Raw genomic sequence first — 19637 nt, forward strand, 5'->3', positions numbered from 1 at the left:
AAAGGCTAATACAAATTCAGTGAAAAATATGGAAAAAGCGCAATTACATTTATTTGCAGAAATATGTAGCACACCACTATTTGAGACTCCCTCCCCCACAGCCAAAGGGGGGGAAAAAAAAAACAAAGCCCCATCTCACCTGTTGTGCATCAGTGTCAGACTGGAATGTAACATACCAGTTATTGTTGTGAGCAAACTCACAACTTATCACTTTTGGACAATTTTCGTTATCAAATAGCGCTTTCACCTCCTGGAAGACAAAGAAGAAAAAAAAAAAAAAAAAAGGATCAGACATTTAGAGAAGAAAGGTTTTGAACACAATTTAATCTATAATTTCTTTAATCATTAATGTAAGAGAGGAGATGGTTCAGAATGTGGGTTTTTTTCTGATTTTTAGTGATTTTACATAAAACCCTCATCCTTCCCGAGCCTCCTATCCCTGAAGCATAAATAAGCATCTCATGGGAAGCAAATACCTGGACAGATCTCTATGAAGGTAAAATAACCAACTTTTTTCTTATTTATTAATGAAACCTCCGCCCCGATTTGCCCATATTTGAGAGATGCTCTGGAGCTTTGGCTACAAGGAATTAAACAAGAAAAAGACAGACCCCCTCCAAAAGGCAGGACTGCCTACAGGGCGCCCGAGACGCTCGTTGGGATCTAACACTAGAGGGTTATTTTAATTTTATTTCCGCATTCAGATCGGAAAACGTTTTGATTTATATGAGATGTGAATATATTTTCTGTTGTACGTCACGCCTCAATAGCTGGTTTATTCCCTCTGTAGGTGTCGCACAGGCTCTTTACCGCTCCTCTAATTCTTTTATTTTTTTACCCATTTTGCACAGATAATATTTAGATTGCCATTTATTGCAATGTTCTATGGAGTTCTGCCGACCAAAAAAAAAAAATGCAAAATTTTCCTGTTCTGATTTTTTTTTTCCCCCACTATGACAATGTTTGGATTACTTTATGTAAATGTTGATAGTCCGATCTTTACAGACATGGCATATGCAAATTTTCTTTATATCTATTAATGGGGGGGAAAACTGGGTGAATCAAATTTTTGTACTTTAAAAACTTTATTACTATTTCTAAATTTCTTTTTTAGTTGTCTTAAAAATGGGACTTTGAAAAAATAACTATTTACAGCAATGCCAAGTGCAGACATAACACTGGTTAGATGTGTGGCCGCACAGGGGCCCAAGAGGCAAGGGGGGGCTTATTTCTACCTCCAGAGCAGGTGCAATAGTACATTTTTATGAGCTCTCGGGCTGGAAAAGGACCCATATATGCTTCTTGTACAGGGGCCCCTTTTCTGTATGTCTACCAGCAGCATAACCTGCTCCTATAAAGCCTAATCATAGCCTGGCTTCATAGGAAGACAAAAGGAACAACCATGGGGGCTTTTATCAGGTTTCGAGATGCCACGACAACCCTTAAAGCCCCCGATGCAATAGCAAAGTGCCGATGGGATACAGTGGACATGTGCACACGTGATCATTTTTTTTAATGCTGCGTCCCAGGCACACAGCGGGACGCCGGCTGCGTCCCAGGCACACAGCGGGACGCCGGCTGCGTCCCAGGCACACAGCGGGACGCCGGCTGCGTCCCAGGCACACAGCGGGACGCCGGCTGCGTCCCAGGCACACAGCGGGATGCCGGCTGCGTCCCAGGCACACAGCGGGACGCCGGCTGCGTCTCAGGCACACAGCGGGACGCCGGCTGCGTCTCAGGCACACAGCGGGACGCCGGCTGCGTCTCAGGCACACAGCGGGACGCCGGCTGTATATTAGGTACGGTACGAGCTCAGCTCCCGAGTCTGCACCATTCATCGGCACCCAACATAAGGCATGTCATATGTTGGGAAGGGGTTAATATTCTGGGTAGAGGAGTAAGGGTATGATAAGGAGTAGCTCTTACAAGAACTCCAAGTAATGAGGTAACGACAGGAGTATGTGTGTAACACGACAAGCTGACTGGGTCACTTTCAGGGTAACTAGATACACGACACCTCCTGGACAGATGTCCAGCTGACACATTGGCCACTTTTACATGGCAGTATTTCAAGCAGCATTTGAATGCGTCAACCAGGAGTAGCTCCAAAACACAAGTGTATAGAAGAAAAAAAAAAAGAATTTTGTTACTTACCGTAAATTCTTTTTCTTATAGTTCCGTATTGGGAGACCCAGACCATGGGTGTTTAGCTTCTGCCTCCGGAGGACACACAAAGTACTACACTCAAAAGTGTAGCTCCTCCCTCTGAGCTTATACACCCCCTGGTAGCCAGTCCTAGCCAGTTTAGTGCAAAAGCTGAAGGAGAATAGCCACCCACAAGTAGAACCGAGTAAGAACCGGAACAACCGGAGACTCTGTCCACAACAACAGCCGGTGATAACACACGGAACAAGAAAATTGCCAACAGGCAACAGGGAGGGTGCTGGGTCTCCCAATACGGAACTATAAGAAAAAGAATTTACGGTAAGTAACAAAATTCTCTTTTTCTTTATCGTTCCTTTGGGAGACCCAGACCATGGGACGTTCCAAAGCTGTCCCTGGGTGGGAATAAACAGAAAAAACTAAGAAGTAGGCGGAGCCTAACTTCACAAGTGGGCGACAGCCGCCTGAAGGATGCGTCTGCCCAAGCTCGCATCTGCCGAAGCATGAGCATGCGCTTGGTAGTGCTTCGAAAAGGTATGCAGGCTAGTCCAAGTGGCAGCCTGACAGACTTGTTGAGCCGTAGCCTGGTGCCTAAAAGCCCAAGAGGCACCGACAGCTCTGGTCGAGTGTGCTTTGATCCCCGGCGGGGGAGGCACCTGAGTACTCTGGTAGGCGTCCGAAATGGTCGATCTAATCCAACGGGTCAAGGTCGGCTTAGAAGCAGAGAGACCCTTGCGCCGCCCTGTGGTTAGCACAAAAAGAGAGGTGCACCGCCTAAGCGCAGTGGTGCGAGCCACATACATCCGGAGAGCACGCACCAGATCTAGAGTATGCAGCGCTTTCTCAAAGCGATGAACAGGGGCCGGACAGAAGGAAGGCAAGGAAATATCCTGGTTAAGGTGGAAGGGAGAGAGCACCTTAGGAAGAAAGTCCGGGGTCGGACGGAGAACTACCTTGTCTTGGTGAAAAACCAAAAAAAGGTGACTCCGAGGAGAGTGCAGCCAAATCAGAGACTCTCCTGAGAGAAGTTATGGCAACTAGAAAGGCCACCTTTTGAGAAAGACGATACAAAGAAACCTCCCTAAGAGGCTCAAAGGGGGGTTTCTGCAATACCGTGAGGACCAAGTTAAGGTCCCAGGGATCCAAGGGCCGCCGATAAGGCGGAATGATGTGAGACGCACCTTGCATGAAGGTGCGGATCTGAGCCAGCCGGGCGAGACGTCGCTGGAACAGCACTGATAGAGCTGAGACTTGTCCCTTGAGAGAGTTGAGGGACAGTCCTAGCTGCAGACCAGACTGTAAAAAAGACAGAAGGGTCGGCAAGGAGAATGGCCAAGGAGGATGACCAAGGAGGATGGCCGGAAGAGCGACACCAGGACAGGAAAATTTTCCAAGTCCTGTGATAGATCTTAGCGGAGGAAGACTTTCGGGCCCGAGTCATAGTGGAGATGACTTCAGGAGAAATACCAGAAGCCGTCAAAATCCAGGACTCAAGAGCCACGCCGTCAATTTGAGTGCCGCAGAATTCGGGCGGAAAAACGGACCTTGCGAGAGCAAGTCTGGACGGTACGGAAGATGCCACGGCATCTCCACGGACAGTTGGAGCAGGTCCGGATACCAAGCTCGCCTGGGCCAGTCCGGTGCAATGAGGATGACTCGACGGCCCTCCATTCTGATCTTGCGCAGGACTCTGGGCAAGATAGCTAGAGGGGGAAACACGTAGGACAGACGAAACTGGGACCAGTCTTGAACCAGAGCGTCCGCGGCGAAGGCCTGAGGATCGTGGGAGCGAGCCACGTAAACAGGAACTTTGTTGTTGTGACGGGATGCCATTAGGTCCACGTCCGGAGTGCCCCATTTGCGGCAGATTGACTGAAACACTGCCGGGTGCAGAGACCACTCGCCACCGTCCACGGATTGACGGCTGAGATAATCTGCTTTCCAGTTTTCTACGCCAGGGATGTGGACTGCGGATATGGTGGACTTGGAGTCCTCCGCCCATTGAAGAATGCGTTGGACCTCCAACATTGCCAGGCGGCTGCGTGTCCCGCCTTGGTGATTGATGTAGGCAACCGCTGTCGCGTTGTTTGACTGGACTCGAATGTGCCTGCCCGCCAACAGGTGGTGAAAGGCTAGGAGAGCTAGAAGCACAGCTCTGGTTTCCAGCACATTGATTGAAAAGGCTGACTCGGACAGAGTCCAAGTGCCCTGAGCTCTGTGGTGGAGATGTACCGCTCCCCAGCCGGATAGGCTGGCATCCGTGGTGAGAATCACCCAGGACGGAGCCAGGAGAGAGCGCCCTTGGGACAGGGAGAGGGGTCGAAGCCACCACTGAAGAGAGGTCCTGGTCCGTGGCGACAGAGCCACTAACCTCTGTAAGGAGGAAGGCCGCTTGTCCCAACAGCGGAGAATGTCCAGCTGCAGAGGACGCAGATGGAACTGGGCAAAGGGAACCGCCTCCATGGAAGCCACCATTTGACCCAGCACCTGCATCAGGCGCCTGAGGGAATAACGGCGGGGCCTCAGGAGAGAGTGCACCGCTAGCCGGAGAGACTGCTATTTGATTAAGGGCAACTTCACAAGTGCCGGCAAAGTCTCGAACTGCATCCCTAGGTACGTGAGACTCTGGGTCGGAGTCAGAGTGGATTTGGGAAGATTGACAATCCACCCGAATTGGGCTAGGGTGGCGAGAGTGAGCGAAACACTCCGCTGACAGTCTGCGCTGGATGGACCCTTGACCAGAAGGACGTCCAGATAAGGAAGCACTGCTAACCCCTGGAGGTGCAGGACCGCAATCACTGCCGCCTTGACCATGGTGAATACCCGAGGGGCCGTGGCTAACCCGAAGGGGAGAGCCACGAATTGGAAATGATCCTCTCCTATCGCAAAACGTAACCAACGCTGATGTGACACTGCGATTGGCACATGTAGATAGGCATCTCTGATGTCGATGGACGCCAGGAACGCCCCTTGGGTCATAGAGGCAATGACTGATCGCAGAGACTCTATGCGAAAATGCCGCACCCGGACATGCTTGTTGAGAAGCTTGAGATCCAGGATGGGCCGGAAGGTACAGTCCTTTTTTGGAACTAGGAAGAGATTTGAGTAAAAACCTCTGAACCGTTCCTGAGCGGGAACTGGGACAATCACTCCGTTTGCCTGCAAGGACGCCACGGCCTGCGAGAAGGCGGCATCCTTGGAGCAGGGGGGAGTTGAGAGAAAAAATCTGTTTGGAGGGCTGGAAGAGAATTCTATCCTGTAGCCGTGAGATATGATGTCTCTCACCCACTGATCGGAGACTTGCTTTAACCAAGCGTCGCCAAAGTGGGAGAGCCTGCCACCGACTAAGGACGTGGCTGGAGCGGGCCGAGAGTCATGAGGAAGCTGCCTTAGTGGCAGAACCTCCTGCGGTCTTCTGCGGACGCGCTTTTGGGCGCCAGTTGGATTTCTGATCCTTGGCTGAGTTAGCGGACGAGGCGGAAGGCTTAGAGGATGACCAGTTGGAGGAACGAAAGGAACGAAACCTCGATTGATTCCTACCCTGGGCGGGTTTCCTGGTCTTGGTTTGTGGCATGGAAGTACTCTTCCCGCCAGTAGCTTCTTTAATGATTTCATCCAGCTGTTCACCAAACAGCCATGAACCAGCAAAAGGGAGCCAAGCAAGAAACTTCTTGGAAGAAGCATCTGCCTTCCACTCTCGAAGCCACAAAATCCTGTGGATAACAAGAGAATTAGCTGAAGCCACCGCAGTGCGGTGAGCAGCCTCTAGCATGGCAGACATGGCATAAGATGAAAAGGCTGAAGCCTGAGCAGTTAAGGTAACCATCTCAGGCATAGATTCCTTGGTGAGGGAATGCATCTCCTCTAGAGAAGCAGAGATGGCTTTGAGAGCCCACACGGCTGCAAAAGTCGGGGAAAACGCGGCCCCCGCAGCTTCGTACACACATTTGGCCAGAAGGTCAATCTGACGGTCAGTGGAATCCTTAAGGGAGGTGCAGTCAGCCACCGACAACGGTCCGGGCTGATAGCCTAGACACCGGAGGGTCTACCTTTGGGGAGTGAGACCACTCCTTGACCATCTCAGGTGGAAATGGAAACCGGTCATCAGAACCACGCTTTGGAAAGCGTTTGTCAGGGCAGGCCCTGGGTTTGGTCACAGCGGTCTGAAAACTAGAGTGGTTAAAGAACACACTCTTCACTCTCTTAGGCGAGGTGAACTGATGTTTTTCTGCCAAAGAGTTGCTCCTCTGATACTGGCGGATTGAGATCCAGCACAGAATTAATATAACCAATCAAATCACTAAGATCTGAGTCACCCTCAGAGAAATCGATGAGTAAAAAGCTGTGGAGAAAAAGCGCAATAGGGTTTTACCCCAATAACACACGGGGTAGAGACAGGGAGCAGTAATACTCACCAAGTGAAGTTGTGAAAGTCACAACTACTATGCAGGCATGGAAAGTTTTGATCAAGGCAGCAGCAACCCAGACGGCAGATAACAGAGAACAATAGAGGAAAATAGGGTTTATTTGAGCCGCGCCAATGATCACTTCTCAGGTATTCAGATTAATGGATCTTTATTTTGCACAGGTCTGAATACCTGAGAAGTGATCATTGGCGCGGCTCAAATAAACCCTATTTTCCTCTATTGTTCTCTGTTATCAGAGAAATCGATGGGATACATAGCCTCCGAGCCCCCAGTGAGAGCATCCTCCTCATCTTGAGAGTCAGCTCTTGAGACAGAGCTGTGGGATGGGGAGGGGGAGGAAACCCTGCGCCTTCTCTTAGAAGGACGGGGTCTGGGATCAGATGATGAATCCTCCGTGAGCTCTGATGGATGGAGGTCAGAGGATAGGAGTCCTCTGTCAAGAGTATTAGAGGCACCCTGAGAGGGGGGCTGATGCATATTCATCAAAGTCCTGGACAAAAGTCCCATGGACTCAGCAAATGACTGGGATATGGACCTAGAAAAGGACTCTAACCCAGGCCGGGGGTTCAATCACAGGTGCAGCAGCAGCCTGAGAGACCACTGGGGGTGAGACTCCAGGCTGTGGCACCGCCAAGTTAGAGCAACCATCACAGTGTGGATAAATGCTCGGCTCAGGCAGCAGTAGCTTGCATGCAGAATAAAGCTTTGGAGCCTTGCTCCTTGTGTGAGACATGCTGCTGGAGTGGGGGCTTTGCAGAGAATGAACCCCAGGGAGAATATACAGAGGTCCACAACCGGAGACCGGCTGTGGCTTACCAGACCGCTGAGCGCGGTGTTGTGTGCCCTCCAGATCCCGAAGCCCGGTCCCCCAGAGCGCAGCACCTCAGCAGAGATGCAGAATGCAGGATGTCCCAGAGCAGAGTGAACTCTGCCTGAGAAATGGAGGGGGCGGGACTAGGGGCGTTCCTATAAAAGAGCGGGAACTGGAGGGCTATAGAGACCTGCCGGGAAGGGGGGACGCCCCAGCAGTGGGGAGTGTCCCTCCCTTGTGTAGAACGGCCGCCGGGAGGAGCCGAACCAGTCCCTCTGCATGAGTGACATGCGAGGGCAGGAAAACGAAACTAGGCCTCCGGCGAAGCCGGGGCCTAAATTTAAGCGGCGAGGCCGACAAGCAGGCACCATCGGCGCGGTTCTCAGGCAAAAGCTGGAGAACCCGCCGGAAAAGTTAAAAACAATCACATACAGCATACTCTCCCCTTACAATAAAGAACCGGGACCCCCAACATAAACGTCTCAGGTACTTAGCTGCTGAGACGCAGGGCCATGTCCCTGGGGATGAGTGCTCCGGTCCAACAGAATCCTCAAGGGGCTGTGGATGGAGACCGGACTCCTGCCAGGCATGGAGACCGTGCTGGCTCCCACTTCAAGCCAGAGCCCAGAAGGGATGGTGAAGGAGCACGGCATGTAACACTTCAGCCTTGTAAATCAACCTTAACAACACCGCCGACACAGTGGGGTGAGAAGGGACATGCCGGGAGTCCAGACATGGACTCGCTTTTCTTCAAACTCTTTCCAAAAGTCAAACAAACAATCAGATGAGAATGCATGTGTGGATGTATGACCTCCTGAACACAAAGCGATTAACTGGCTAGGACTGGCTACCAGGGGGTGTATAAGCTCAGAGGGAGGAGCTACACTTTTTAGTGTAGTACTTTGTGTGTCCTCCAGAGGCAGAAGCTAAACACCCATGGTCTGGGTCTCCCAAAGGAACGATAAAGAAAAAATAAAAATCTACCTTCCATCATTTTCACCAACTCCTGGTTTACGCTTACAAATACATATTTAAATACGGTCATTAAACAATATATGGATCGAACTGGTGATAAGAAATGACCGTACCTCCACAGGAGTCGTTTCAGGGATTTCGCGTAGAATTATAATACATCGCTTGTGGTTTGGTCTCACTTTCTCTCCTTTTTCATCAACTTGTACCACAGGAGTAGCTGCACAGAGAAGTATAGAAGTGGTCAGGAAACGAGATAATGGAGCGTTACTGCCATCACAACCTCAGAAATGTTATGTGCCGCCATCATCTGTATGTGACCAGAGTAGATCACAATGCAAATCCTAATGGCTCCATCCCACACACCAGCACAGAGGACTTCTGATGTATAAGCAAGGAAAAGTAATCTATACAAGACGTGACTACTTACAACGTAGAACTTCAACAATAAGGTCCATATCAGTGGTCAGCTTTTTTATTCCTTCCATATTTGCAATCGTCCATATAGGCACAAACTGATCACTGTCCATTTGGGACATCAAGTATAAGTCTTTAGATAGGTTCTCTCTGGGGAGAGGGGAAAAAAAAAATACACATCAATGTTTCAGAATCCACATTAAATAATGATCAGATCTATTTGTAGCTTTTTTTGCATCATCCATTTGACACTTCATATGAAATATTACTAAGAGAAGAATTACTCGTACCTCGAAAAGCAGAACTCCAATTGTTTTTTCAGACATTCTTTTAGATCTTCTGCAGAAACGGCTTGTGGAGCAGATGTCGTGCCTTCACCTTCAGAAACACATTAAACTGTCACTTAGGCTACTAAATTCAGACTCTTCACTAACAGGAGTCTCCGTTTATAAAAACCATAAAGCATTTAGAGAGAATGCATCATCAGAAAATAACCTATTGTTTAAGCAGATAATGACCAAGAGATGCAATTTCCCGGGACTTGGTCTTGGGCTTTAAAGAAGACATCCACAAAGTTATCCACTACCCTAACTCATTTCATTTTTTATTCAATCACGCTATTATGTGCCACTAATGCATCCACACTCTTAAAGTAATGTAAACCTTTTATCATGCAGATAGCATCACTTAGTGTCTGCAGCTCTGATGTTTACATCCATTACTTCGTCATAGCTGCAGGCGTCATCACATGACCCTGTGCTACGATGGCAACCCCCGAAAGTCACGTGATCACTGACGTGACTTCCGCTGGGGGCGGCGGTAAGTAAAAAACATGGCCGCACGCATATACATCTCGCTGCCAGACTATGGCACCGAGATGTAAGGGGTTAATGTTCCGGGTGGAATGCGATTCCACTCGGAACATGTAGGCACACATGTCAGCTGTTGATAACAGCTGGTATGTCCGCCAATCACCGCCGCCTGCCCGCGGCAGGGGGCGGGGCTTAACGGGACAGGCTCCATGACGGATATATCTGTCCATGGTCGTGAAGGGGTTAAAGAAGTTATCCACAAAGTTACCCACTACCCTAACTCATTTCATTTTTTTATTCAATCACGCTATTATGTGCCACTAATGCATCCACACTCTTAAAGTAATGTAAACCTTTTATCATACAGATAGCAGCACTTGGTGTCCACAGCTGTAGCTCTGATGTTTACATCCATTACTTCTCACAGGCTTACTGTGTGCTATTACTACAAGTTACATCATACATTGCAGTGGCCTATGAGCCAGCACTTAGCACGCCCCCCTCAAATCTCCACCCAGAACTGCTGATGATATTGGGAGATACCAAGCATCAAAGTGGCCCAAAGTAGGTACCAGCCCATCCTGCAATTGCCAGATGGCCAGTACAGCCCTGCCAATGTGTTTGTTATGCAAATTATGCAGATTTTCAGCTGTCCAAGTCAGTGATTGAATTACTTAAACCTTTTGCTTTTGAAATGCAGATCACAGCACTTCATTAGTAAAGGTGTTAAGCCCCTGCTGTTAATGCTGAAAGAAACCATCAGCATGCATGAGGCAGGAGTGCAGACTAATGGTGTCTTCAGGACTCATGTTCAGGAAGTGGTCATTCACTCCTTATGGTCCACACTCCCCACTAGGAGCTCACTGACAACTTACTTTCATTTGGTCTTATTTCTGTGCCAGCAAAGGAAGTATCGGACATAACAGAGGAAGAAGCATCTGTATAACAATCCAGTACTATGTAGGGAACAGAAACATTGGCACCAACAATGCTTCTATAAGACCTGACTATGACTAATACATGAATGCCCAGTCTCAGACAGCATAGCAGAGCTTTAGGTACAGCTTTTGGTTGCCCCAGTTAGTGGGGGTGAGGTGGTCTGGGGAAGCTACCTAGGATGTTTTATGATCTTTTAATGGATGTTATGTAACATACACAAATTAAAGAAAATTAGAAAAATAAATTTAGAAATATTAAAACAAAAAAAAAAAATATAGATGTGATAAAAATGTCCCAAAAAATCTACACATTGGATACCCACATAAAATGTAATAATTAAATATAATAGACTTTTCATCCCTTTTTTTGACATAAGACTTATTTCAGAAGTCTCATTATCATCACAGACATTACGATAATGGGTAACATTTTTATGCGCAGATGATTACACAGGCTCCACCAATCACTAGTTTGTCACATCTTCCCCTCCCTTCACAATGACTTTCTCAGGCTCATTGGATGCATCAACATAAAATATAGGGTGGGACTGTTCACTGTAGCTAATGTACATGTGCCCTTTCCTGTAAGAACAGGACACTAGAGTCTAGAATTACCCCTGTAGCAGTGTGAAAGTGAAAACTGCAAAATGTTTAAGTTTCAGATAGCATAAATAGGACATTGAGATTAAAGAAAGGGGGTGATAGGGACTGGGGGAGCTATGGATTATCAGAACACAATACAGACAGCGCTGCAGCAGTCATAAGCACATGTTAATCTACAGCAAGTGACATCTATTATAGATACCCAGTGGACTTTAACCATTGTAATAAGTGTTATAATCACCAGATTTTGTGATGTACATTAGATCACTCAGTGCACCTAGGCTGCCCTTGCGCTCTGCAGGGCGAGTCCCGATTACCAGAGCAATGTGTGGCTGAGAACAATGATTTGCACAAAAGATCATTTCACCCAATGAAGGCGCATTCTACTCGTTCCCGACTATCCTACAGTGTAAATGCCTCTATTAAGGCCCAGTCACACACAACGACTTACCAGCGATCCCGAAAATGATGCGACCTGATAGGGATCGCAGGTGAGATGTCACACAGTCAGACCTTACCAACGATGCAGGAACGATACAGGTCACAGTAGCGACCTGTATAACGATCTCAGCAGTCACTGGGGGACCCTGTCACACAGTGTCACACACAGCGATGTGTCCTGCCCAGCAGATCATCGCCTTTGAAGAAAATGACCTGGACCATCCGGCAACGACTAGAGATCTCACAGCAGGGGCCTGATCACTGGTAGATGTCACACATAACAAGATCGCTAACGGGATCGCTACTGCGTCACAGAAACCGATCTCGCTAGCGATTTCGTTATGTGACGGTATCTTTAACACTAGAACTACTGAGGTAGTCATTTTGACTACTTTGCACCATGTATTTCTATATAGGTGTCACGAGTCCAGTAGTTCTAGTGTTAAACACTGGAATACTTCTTTCAAGGTAATGGGCTGGGGGCCAACCTTTCAGATAACCGAAAGAGAAAAAGAAGACCTTCGGGATTCCTTGTGGATGGAAGGATCTTTAGGTTATCTCAAAACAGAAGAACACAATGGAGCCTTATTATCTAAAAATAAGGAAGTTCAGAACTTTAACAATGCTGAAAATGCAAATCTCTTTACGAGGTTGTCTCAAAAAGGACATCCCTACCCATATGCATTTTTTAGAGCTAATAGATTGAGTGTCCATGCTCAGGCCCCTTTCTACAATATAGAATAAAATGCCCCTAGTCCTGGCAGACACGAGCAGTCATGCGTTACATCAATGAGCACTCCTTTAACAGTGAAAGAAAGAAGGGAATTTTGTTTACTTACCGTAAATTCCTTTTCTTCTAGCTCCAATTGGGAGACCCAGACAATTGGGTGTATAGCTATGCCTCCGGAGGCCACACAAAGTATTACACTAAAAGTCTAAAGCCCCTCCCCTTCAGCCTATACACCCCCCGTGCTCACGGGCTCCTCAGTTTTGGTGCAAAAGCAAGAAGGAGGAAAAAATTATAATTGGTTTAAAGTAAATTCAATCCGAAGGAATATCGGAGAACTGAAACCATTCAACATGAACAACATGTGTACACAAAAAACAGGGGCGGGTGCTGGGTCTCCCAATTGGAGCTAGAAGAAAAGGAATTTACGGTAAGTAAACAAAATTCCCTTCTTCTTTGTCGCTCCATTGGGAGACCCAGACAATTGGGACGTCCAAAAGCAGTCCCTGGGTGGGTAAATAATACCTCATAATAGAGCCGCAACCGGCTCCGTCCTACAGGTGGGCAACCGCCGCCTGAAGGACTCGCCTACCTAGGCTGGCATCTGCCGAAGCATAGGTATGCACCTGATAGTGTTTCGTGAAAGTGTGCAGGCTCGACCAGGTAGCCGCCTGACACACCTGCTGAGCCGCAGCCTGGTGCCGCAAAGCCCAGGACGCTCCCACGGCCCTGGTAGAATGGGCCTTCAGCCCTGAGGGAATCGGAAGCCCGGAGGAACGATAAGCCTCGAGAATTGGTTCCTTGATCCACCGAGCCAGGGTTGATTTGGAAGCTTGTGTCCCTTTACGCTGGCCAGCGACAAGGACAAAGAGTGCATCCGAGCGGCGCAGGGGCGCCGTACGAGAAATGTAGAATCTGAGTGCTCTCACCAGATCTAACAAGTGCAAATCCTTTTCACATTGGTGAACTGGATGAGGACAAAAAGAGGGTAAGGAGATATCCTGATTGAGATGAAAGGGGGATACCACCTTAGGGAGAAAGTCCGGAACCGGACGCAGAACCACCTTGTCCTGGTGAAACACCAGGAAGGGGGCTTTGCATGACAGCGCTGCTAGCTCAGACACTCTCCGAAGTGAAGTGACTGCTACTAGGAAAACCACCTTCTGCGAAAGGCGTGAGAGAGAGATATCCCTCATTGGCTCGAACGGTGGTTTCTGAAGAACCCTCAGTACCCTGTTCAGATCCCAGGGTTCTAACGGACGCTTGTAAGGAGGTACGATGTGCCAAACCCCCTGCAGGAACGTGCGTACCTGTGGAAGTCTGGCTAGGCGCTTCTGAAAAAAGACAGAGAGCGCAGAGACTTGTCCCTTAAGGGAGCCTAGTGACAAACCCTTTTCTAATCCGGATTGAAGGAAGGACAGAAAAGTGGGCAAGGTAAACGGCCAGGGAGAAACACCCTGAGCAGAGCACCACGACAGGAATATTTTCCACGTCCTGTGGTAGATCTTGGCAGACGTTGGTTTCCTAGCCTGTCTCATGGTGGCAATGACCTCTTGAGATAATCCTGAAGACGCTAGGATCCAGGACTCAATGGCCACACAGTCAGGTTCAGGGCCGCAGAATTCAGATGGAAAAACGGCCCTTGAGACAGCAAGTCTGGTCGGTCTGGTAGTGCCCACGGTTGGCCGACCGTGAGATGCCACAGATCCGGGTACCACGACCTCCTCGGCCAGTCTGGAGCGACGAGGATGGCGCGGCGGCAGTCGGCCCTGATCTTGCGTAACACTCTGGGCAACAGTGCCAGAGGAGGGAACACATAAGGGAGTTGAAACTGCGACCAATCCTGAACTAAGGCGTCTGCCGCCAGAGCTCTGTGATCTTGAGACCGTGCCATGAAAGTCGGGACCTCGTTGTTGTGCCGGGACGCCATTAGGTCAACGTCCGGCATGCCCCAGCGACGACAGATCTCCTGAAACACGTCCGGGTGAAGGGACCATTCCCCTGCGTCCATGCCCTGGCGACTGAGAAAGTCTGCTTCCCAGTTTTCTACGCCCGGGATGTGAACTGCGGATATGGTGGAGGCTGTGGCTTCCACCCACAGCAGAATCCGCCGAACTTCCTGGAAGGCTTGCCGACTGCGTGTCCCGCCTTGGTGGTTGATGTATGCCACCGCTGTGGAGTTGTCCGACTGAATTCGGATCTGTTTGCCTTCCAGCCACGGCTGGAACGCCTTTAGGGCAAGATACACTGCCCTTATCTCCAGAACATTGATCTGAAGGGAAGACTCTGTCTGAGTCCAAGTCCCCTGAGCCCTGTGGTGGAGAAAGACCGCTCCCCACCCTGACAGGCTCGCGTCCGTCGTGACCAAAGCCCAGGATGGGGGCAGGAAGGATTTCCCCTTCGACAGAGAAGTGGGAAGAAGCCACCACTGAAGGGAAGCTTTGGCTGCCCGAGAAAGGGAGACGTTCCTGTCGAGGGACGTCGACTTCCTGTCCCATTTGCGGAGAATGTCCCATTGAAGTGGGCGCAGATGAAACTGCGCAAAAGGAACTGCCTCCATTGCTGCCACCATCTTCCCTAGGAAGTGCATGAGGCGCCTCAGGGGGTGTGACTGACCATGAAGGAGAGACTGCACCCCTGTCTGTAGTGAACGCTGTTTGTTCAGCGGAAGCTTCACTATCGCTGAGAGAGTATGAAACTCCATGCCAAGATATGTCAGTGATTGGGCCGGTGTCAGATTTGACTTTGGAAAATTGATGATCCACCCGAAACTCTGGAGAGTTTCCAGAGCAATGTTCAGGCTGTGTTGGCATGCCCCTTGAGAGGGTGCCTTGACAAGGAGATCGTCTAAGTAAGGGATCACCGAGTGTCCCTGAGAGTGTAGGATTGCCACCACTGTTGCCATGACCTTGGTGAAGACCCGTGGGGCTGTCGCCAGGCCAAAAGGTAGTGCTACGAACTGAAGGTGTTCGTCCCCTATGGCGAAGCGCAGGAAGCGCTGATGCTCTGGCGCAATCGGTACGTGGAGATAAGCATCTTTGATGTCTATTGATGCCAGGAAATCTCCTTGGGACATTGAGGCGATGACGGAGCGGAGCGATTCCATCCGGAACCGCCTGGTTTTCACATGCTTGTTGAGCAGCTTTAGGTCCAGAACGGGACGGAAGGATCCGTCCTTTTTTGGCACCACGAACAAGTTGGAGTAAAAACCGTGACCCCGTTGCTGAAGAGGAACCGGGATCACCACTCCTTCCGCCTTCAGGGTGCCCACCGCCTGCGTAAGAGCCTCGGCTCTGTCGGGGGGTGGAGATGTTCTGAAGAAACGAGTCGGACGACGAGAGTTGAACTCTATCCTGTAACCGTGAGATAGAATGTCTCTCACCCATCGGTCTTTTACTTGTGGCAGCCAGGCGTCGCAAAAGCGGGAGAGCCTGCCACCGACCGAGGATGCGGTTTGAGGAGGCCGAAAGTCATGAGGAGGCCGCTTTGGGAGCGGTGCCTCCGGCGGTCTTTTTAGGACGTGACTTAGACCGCCATGCATCGGAGTTCCTCTGATCTTTCTGAGGCCTTTTGGACGAGGAAAATTGAGATCTGCCCGCGGTCCGAAAGGACCGAAACCTCGATTGTACTTTCCGTGGTTGAGGTCTGTTTGGTTTGGACTGGGGTAAGGATGAATCCTTTCCCTTGGATTGTTTAAAGATTTCATCCAATCGCTCACCAAACAAGCGGTCGCCAGCCAATGGCAAACCGGTTAAGAACTTTTTGGAAGCAGAGTCTGCCTTCCAGTCACGTAGCCACATGGCCCTGCGGAGTACCACCGAGTTGGCGGATGCCACCGCCGTACGGCTCGCAGAGTCCAGGATAGCATTAATGGCGTAGGACGCAAACGCCGACGCCTGATTGGTTAAGGACACCACTTGCGGGACAGATGTACGTGTTACTGCATGAATCTGCGCCTGACAAGCTGAGATAGCTTGGAGTGCCCATACGGCAGCGAATGCTGGAGCAAAAGACGCGCCTATAGCTTCATAGATGGATTTCAACCATAGTTCCATCTGTCTGTCAGTGGCATCTTTGAGTGAAGCCCCATCTTCCACTGCAACTATGGATCTAGCCGCCAGTCTGGAGATTGGAGGATCCACCTTAGGACACTGAGTCCAGCCCTTGACAACCTCGGGGGGGAAGGGATAACGTGTGTCCTTAAGGCGCTTGGAAAAACGCTTGTCTGGACAGTCTCGGTTTTTCTGGATTGCGTCTCTGAAGTCAGAGTGATCCAGAAACATATTTAATGTACGCTTTGGAAACCTGAAACGGAATTTCTCCTGAGAAGCAGACTCCTCAATTGGAGGAGCTGGGGGAGAAATATCCAACACCTGATTGATGGTCGCTATAAGGTCATTCACTACTGCGTCACCTTCAGGTGTATCTAGGTTGAGAGCGGCTTCAGGATCAGAATCCTGATCTGATACCTCCGCTTCATCCTCCAGAGAGTCCCCCTGCTGGGACCCTGAACAGTGTGATGAAGTGGAGGGAATTTCCCAGCGACCCCGCTTGGGCGGCCTGGGACTGCAGTCCGTGTCAGAGACCTCACCCTGGAACCTATGGTTTACCCCCGGGGCACTTTGCCGTTCCAATTGAGGGGGACCAGGGGTCAAGGATTGGATAGAGCCCGGGGCCTGAATCACCGGTCTGGACTGCAAAGCTTCCAGTATTTTAGCAGACCATTTATCCATACTCTCAGACAGTTTGTCAGCAAAGGCTGCAAACTCCGTCCCTGTCACCTGGACAGTGGTAGCAGGTGGATCCACCTGGGCCACCTGTAGCAGAGGCTCCGGCTGAGTAAGTGCCACAGGGGCCGAGCATTGCACACAATGAGGGTCAGTGGAACCTGCCGGTAGTACAGCTGTACATGAGGTACAGGTTGCAAAATACGCCTGTGCTGTGGCACCCTTGCTTTTTGCAGATGACATGTTGTCTCCTCTGAGAACAACCAGGAGGGTATATAGCCAAGAATCAACAGAGCGACCGTACAGTGCAATGTATAGCCTATAAGCCTATATATATATATATATATATATACACACACTTCGGTACTCAGTGGGGCCAGCACCACAGGTGCTGCTTACCGACCGCTCAGAGCGGTTGTGTGGTCACCAAATTCCCTGCCTGGGTCTCCCTGTTCTCTCCTCTCCAGCGTCTGAATCGCTGACAGGAATGGCTGCCGGCGTTCTGTGAGGAGGAGGAGACCGTGGGCGTGCCCAAGAAAAGTGCGGGAACCCAGTGCCCCACTGTACTTAGTGAGGAGGGAGGAGGATACTAATGTATGCTCCAGCCCTCCGCTGACGATCCGTGCAGCGTCCCGCCCCTCCCCTGACTGGCAGGCCTGTGGGCGGGAATAAACGACACTAGGCCGCAGAAGCCGGGGACTAAAGTTATAAGCGCGGCCGGCAATAAGCGCGGCCGCGCGTAGTCCCCCGGCGCACTAACACCTCCAGCAGTGCTGGAAAGTGTCTGGCACAAGCGCCCCATGTCCGGCGCACTAACACACCCAGCCGAGCTGGAAAGTGTCTGGCCCAAGCGCTCCATGTCCGGCGCACTAACACACCCAGCAGTGCTGGAAAGTGACTGGCACAAGTGCCCCATGTCCGGCGCACTAACACACCCAGCCGAGCTGGAAAGTGTCTGGCACAAGCGCTCCATGTCCGGCGCACTAACACACCCAGCAGAGCTGGAAAGTGTCTGGCACAAGCGCTCCATGTCCGGCGCACTAACACACCCAGCAGAGCTGGAAAGTGTCTGGCACAAGCGCTCCATGCCCGGCGCACTAACACACCCAGCAGTGCTGTAATGTGTATGGCACCAGCGCTCCATGCGCGGTCCCCACGGGGACACAGAGTACCTCATAGTAGCAGGGCCTTGTCCCTGACGATACCCAGCTCCTATCCAGCAGATTCCCAGGGGCTGCGGAGGGAGCACGGTCCCAGTGCCTGGAGACCGATCCGGGTCCCACTTCGCCCAGAGCCCATTAAGGGATGGGGAAGGAAAACAGCATGTGGCTCCTGCCTGTGTACCCGCAATGGGTACCTCAACCTTAACAACACCGCCGACAAAGTGGGGTGAGAAGGGAGCATGCTGGGGGCCCTGTTATGGGCCCTCTTTTCTTCCATCCAACCTAGTCAACAGCTGCTGCTGACCAAGCTGTGGAGCTATGCGTGGATGTCTGCCTCCTTCGCACAAAGCATAAAAACTGAGGAGCCCGTGAGCACGGGGGGTGTATAGGCAGAAGGGGAGGGGCTTTACACTTTTAGTGTAATACTTTGTGTGGCCTCCGGAGGCATAGCTATACACCCAATTGTCTGGGTCTCCCAATGGAGCGACAAAGAAATTTATTCATTCCATTTTCCAGAGGTGCTAGGAGTGTGACCTGAATTGTAAAAGGAGTAGTCTTCAACAAGAGAACCCCTTTAAATGTTAACTTTAGCCCCATGGTTGGTCTAGCGTTCCTTACTTTACAGCTTACAAGCACAGGACTGAAGGTTGCGGGATTTCACCAGATTCATTGCTTCAGCATAGGAGAGAGAAAAGTTTGGGCTACTGGCTAAACCATTCTGCTGGCCTTAACAGTCATTCAGGGGTGTACAGACCCCCCAACTAACATGCAGGAAGCTGGGAGGTAGGGGACGGCTGCCCTCCTGAAAAGCAATCGTGTCACTTGCACTTAAATATATGCTATGTGCATATACCTGAAAATGGGATCCTTCCTCAAAAAGCACCGTAAAAGCTCCCCGTGAAATTAATATAATGCACAGCAATGAAAAAGCAACATTGCTGTGCAGGTTTCGTTTTATGTCACATTTTATTCGCTACCAAGTCTACAAAGCCTGAAGTTAAATTGCTCTTAAGGCAGTTTCCTCTGAAAGGTAGGGGTGGGTGGGTGGGGGGGGGTTTAGTGTCAAAAGATATCGGCTGCATAACTACCAGCAAAGCCGCTTCAGGAGGACAAATGCCAATAGTTTCCTGAAACTGCTCCATCTGGGAATACTCGGCAGATGTGCATGTAGGGGAGAGGGGGGGGGGCAGAGAACCTTACCCTGCACAAAGCAAACCCTGGCTTAGAAACACACCAATAATACTACATTGGCAACACTTTAACTGTGATCACAAGCGGCAGGAAAACCAGTTTACCTGAAACCTCAAACATTTGGTATCCAAGTTCGTCTTGTACTAATAAGTCCATTCCATTTGCTGCTGCATCCTCTAACTGACCATTCCTATTCACGTCACCAGAGGGGGAATACATTACTTCAAAGGGTTTACACGTTTCAC

The 19637-nt window shown here is 50.1% G+C and overlaps 1 protein-coding gene across 1 annotated transcript in view; it reads right to left on the reverse strand.

The window, feature by feature from the left end:
- Positions 1–19637, reverse strand: part of LARP4 (La ribonucleoprotein 4) — a 120304-nt gene that overhangs the window by 82414 nt on the left and 18253 nt on the right. The window contains exons 3-7 of the mRNA XM_075337142.1: positions 19497–19637; positions 9081–9168; positions 8804–8940; positions 8490–8593; positions 140–250 (exon numbers count right to left, since the gene is read on the reverse strand). The exon at positions 19497–19637 is cut by the window's right edge and continues 18 nt beyond it. Of these exons, the coding sequence (XP_075193257.1) occupies positions 140–250; positions 8490–8593; positions 8804–8940; positions 9081–9168; positions 19497–19637 (581 nt within the window). The remainder of the gene's footprint in view (positions 1–139; positions 251–8489; positions 8594–8803; positions 8941–9080; positions 9169–19496) is intronic.

The sequence above is a fragment of the Anomaloglossus baeobatrachus genome, chromosome 2 (genome assembly GCF_048569485.1).
Source record: "Anomaloglossus baeobatrachus isolate aAnoBae1 chromosome 2, aAnoBae1.hap1, whole genome shotgun sequence".
Taxonomy (NCBI): Eukaryota; Metazoa; Chordata; class Amphibia; order Anura; family Aromobatidae; genus Anomaloglossus; species Anomaloglossus baeobatrachus.